Below are 4,576 nucleotides of genomic sequence, written 5' to 3' on the forward strand. Positions count from 1 at the left end.
AAAGGTTTTTCTTAAAGAAAAATAGACAAGGATATTATATCAAACACAAATGTAGCATACTTACGAAACATCAATTTTTCCATCTGACTTCTTGGTAGCTCCAGTAACTTTTGTATTCAATTTAAATTTAAATCCTTGTTTTTGAAGGATGCGTTGAAAGTTTTTAGATATCTCCATATCAATTCCAACTCCACCAACATGACCCAAAAACTCAACTGCTGTGACATCTGCACCAAGTCTTTGCCAAACTGAACCCTGCAAATAATTTTTTTTTAAATCATAAAAATAAAGGTTTCTATACCAAATGCTTACTGAATTATATTAATTTATTGTAGGATATTTTCTTTTGTAAATATGTTCCTATTAGAAGCTCTGAGATTTAAAATTAACACCATGGCAAATATGTATAACTTCATATATTTATTTACTCATTCATTCAACATTTATTGAGCACCTACTATATGCTAGGCACCAATTTAGATGCTGGGCATACATCTGTAACCAAAATACTGCCCTCAGGAAACTTAAATCCTGGTAGAGGAGAAAGACAAATAATTGAAGAGGATAGTAAAGTACTACGAGAAAAACAAAGCAGGAAGTAGAACCAGGAGTACTGAAAGGAAAAGAACTGCAATTTTAAATATCATGGTTGATGAAAGGCCTGAGAATGACATTTGCACAAAGACGGGAAGAGAGGAACAAGTGAAAAGAAAGGTCCCAAAGAGGAAGAAGTAGCCTCTTATTGCTACTAATTACTATTGGTAAGATATTAAATTGACTCGTTTTATTTTCTCAACAGAGAAATGTTTACTTTTTTCATTCAAATTATAATTTAAACAATGTTGATTTTTTAACATTTTAACAATTTTAACTTCTGAATATTCACATTTGAAACAGACAAGAGAACATAAGTAACAAGTACATACAAAAATTAACTTTAAATGGATCTGGACCTAAATGTCAAACACAAAACTATAAAATTTCTAGGAAAAAACACAGGAATCTTTGTGACCTTGAATGACACAAAGGTTTCTTAGCTACAACACCAAAAGCACAATCCATTAAAGGAAAAAAAAATGTATATAAATTAAACTTCATCAAAATTAAAAACTTCTCTTCAAAACAGTATTAAGAACACAATATTTAAGAGTGACATCAGCATCATGGAGTGAGAAGACCCCTTGGTTTTCCCCTTAAAATTACAAGTTGGACAATTGTAATTCAACAAAGGATTCCCTGCTGAACACACAAACATGTCTGAGAGATCTGAATGTAGGTGTATTGCAATGAGCATGGGAGGCAGGATGGGGGGAAGGACAGAGAAGGGGGCCACAGAAACAGTCTAGCACCTGATGCAGCCCCAGCTAACAGGGTAGTGGGGAAGGAGTCAGCTACAGCCCTAACATGGCAGCCAGGAGAGCCAGAGCGGCAGACACAACATTCTGGCTTGAGTGGCCAGCACCCACTGCAGTTAAACCTGGTGACAAGGGGGGAAATGTAGCACAGTGGTGTGGCAGCAGAGTGGACTAGCCACTACCAATACTATCAAAGCAAAACCGCAGACAACCAAACTTACCTCTCCCGTCACATACATACACCCTCCCCCACCTTTCACAGTAGAACCTGGTAGAGGTAGCAGTGACACCTCAGATAAAACAGCATGGCTGGCAGCCTCTGGATACAAGGAGCCAGAAAGTCACAGGCCCAGAACCCCAACACCAGTCACATCCCATCATGGGAATGGTACCCGAATACCCAGGCAACTCAGATGCAGAGAGGACAACCACCTCTACAGGGAATAGCGGGCATTTCCCTAGAACCAAGCTACACCAAGCCACCAAGATCCTGGAGGTGCCAGTAGTGCCAGTAAGAGAAAAGTAAAACTTGCACTATGGCACCACCTACTGGAGAACAAAAGAAAGACCTCTATGTAATCAGCTGAATTAAGAGCAAAACAGTACCTAAAAAAGAAGAGTCCACTACCTCAAATGCCCAGGCAGAAAAACAATCCATCAAGTACTTTGAAAAACCAAGGTAACAAGGCAGCTCAGAAAGAAAATAAAGTCTCCACAAACAGGACTCAAAGATGTAGAAGTCTGTGATTTAAAATAAAGTTTCCACAAACAGAACTCGAAGATATAGAAGTATGTGATTTAAATGACAGAGAAATCGAGATTGCGCAGTTACGAAAAAACACAATGAGATACAAAAAAACACAGAAAGTACTTCAGTGAGCTCAGGAATAAAATTAATGAACAAAAAGAGTACTTAACCAAAGAGACTGAAACTATAAAAAAGAACCAAAGAGAAAACTGGAGCTGAAGAACTCAATAAATGAGATGAAGAATGCATTAGAGCCTTAATTAATGAGCTCAAAGACAGAAATCTAGAAATGACTCAGGGGGAAGAAGAGAGAGAAGTGAGAGTTAAAAAAAAAAAAGTGAAAGAACATTATGAGAACTGACTCTATTAGAAAGAGCAACATAAGAATAATGGGTATACCAGAGGAGAAGAGGGAGCAAAGGAAACAGAGAGCTTATGCAAACGAATAATTGATGAGCACTTCTCAAGCTTACAGAAAGAACTAGACCCTCAAATTCAAGATGCTAACAGAACACTTAATGATCTCAATGCAAAAGGACCTCCTCTAATATGCATTATAGCAAAACTATGAAAAGTTAATGACAAAGAATTCTCAAGGCAGCCAAGAGCGGGGGAAAAAGACTGCAATCTACAAAGGCAACGACATTAGATTATCACCAGATTTTTCAGCAGAAAACGTACAAGCCAGGAGAGTGGAATGAAATATTCAAATATTGAAAAATAAACACCAGGCAAGAATAATATATCCAGCATTTATCCTTTAGATATATAAAGGCTATCGCAGACAAAAAGTTGAGGGAATTTACCACAAGACCTGCATTATAAAATGTTTAAAGGAACTCTTCTACCTAAAACAAAAAGACAAAAGTATACAAAACTTTGAGTAGGTTGACAAACAGAAGCAGGTAACTGCAACTCAATTTCAGAATAGGGTAGTAAACATATAATTATTATATAAAGATTAAAGGGAAAAAAATTTTTTAAAAGACTGTAACTTCTGCAATCTGGAAATGAATGCACAACACAAAAAAGGATTATCTGTGACAACAATCATGAAAAGAGGAAAAGGACTCAACTTACACAGGTGAATGCAGATACAATCAGAAAGGAAAAAACTACTGTATGTGTGAAACATTTTCCCCCCAAAAAATGTAACAGTAATCACAAAACAAAAATCTAGAGCTGAGACATGTAACATAAAAAAAGAGGAAAGTAAAAAAAAAAATCACAGAAGACCACCAAACTGAAATAGCAGACAGAAATACAAGGAAAAAGAAATAATGGAAATACAGAGCAACTAGAAAACACGAGATAAAATGGATATAGTAAGTCCTCATATCAATAATCACCCTAAATGTAAATTTACTGAATTCTCCAATCAAAAAGCAGAGGAGCATTGGTGGTATAGCAGTGAACAAAGCTGCCTTCAAAAAGGCACAGAACAGTGGGATAGATTTTAAGAGGTGGGTCAGGAGACCCACCTCAGCTGCAAAGACAAACATAGGCTCAAAGTAAAGGGGTAGAAAGTGATCCTCCAAGCGAATGACATCCAGAGAAATGCAAGTGTAGCCATACTTTTATCAGACAAAATAGATTCCAAGATAAAAAAGATGAGACAGAAATCGACATTTTCTAATGATAAAGAGGACATTTATCAAGAAGACATGACACTTATCAGTATACACCGTTTGATTTATGCAGTACTTTGTTTACATGAGTTTTTTAATATGCAGTAAATATTCTCTGTTTACGTGAATATGCAGTTTTCTTTTACACAGTCTCATTTTACACAGTTCTTTCTTTTTCGTTTCCATTATTGGCAATTACTCTTTCTAAAAAAATAGCTTAACTCAGCAACATACAAAGAACTAATACTTACTAACACAAGTATTATGATCTTCCCATTCACTGGACGGCAAATAAAAAAGCATGGGTGACTACTGATGTTTTTTGGGATTGGTTTTACAAATGTTTTGGTATAAAAACTGAAAATTATAAGAAGGAAAAATGTCTTCCTTTCAAAATACTTTAACTTTTAAATAATGAACATGGTCATCCACACGATTTAGAACATTCAAATATAAAAGTTGTGTATTTGCCACCAACTACAACTTCCTTGATCTGACCTTTAGATCAAGGCATTAGTTCCACCTTTAAATTAATTATATTAAATGAAGTTTTAACGATATTTTCAATATACCTGAAGATGATGAATCAGTTACAGAAGCCTGAAATACACAATTATATCATTGAATTATATCATTGAATTATATCATTCAAAGCTAATTGCTTTAGCTTTGAATGATATAAAGCTGTCAATTATATCATTCAAAGCTTTGAATTATATCATTCAAAGCTAATTGCTTTAGCTTTGAATGATATAAAGCTGTCAATTTTCAGTACTTGCCAGAAAGCAATATGGCCAGAAGTGGTTGTACCTGGGAATATGGTTCCAAGAACTGAAGAGGGAGTT

At 35.4% G+C, this 4,576-nt stretch overlaps 1 protein-coding gene across 3 annotated transcripts in view; it reads right to left on the reverse strand.

The window, feature by feature from the left end:
* DLD (dihydrolipoamide dehydrogenase) overlaps nucleotides 1-4,576 on the reverse strand; it is a 22,263-nt gene that overhangs the window by 5,145 nt on the left and 12,542 nt on the right. For all 3 annotated transcript variants that reach the window (XM_011372486.2, XM_023537982.1, XM_023537983.1), the window contains one exon: nucleotides 65-255. In XM_011372486.2, the coding sequence (XP_011370788.1) occupies nucleotides 65-255 (191 nt within the window). The remainder of the gene's footprint in view (nucleotides 1-64; nucleotides 256-4,576) is intronic.

The sequence above is a fragment of the Pteropus vampyrus genome, unplaced genomic scaffold, assembly GCF_000151845.1.
Source record: "Pteropus vampyrus isolate Shadow unplaced genomic scaffold, Pvam_2.0 Scaffold208, whole genome shotgun sequence".
Lineage (NCBI taxonomy): Eukaryota > Metazoa > Chordata > Mammalia > Chiroptera > Pteropodidae > Pteropus > Pteropus vampyrus.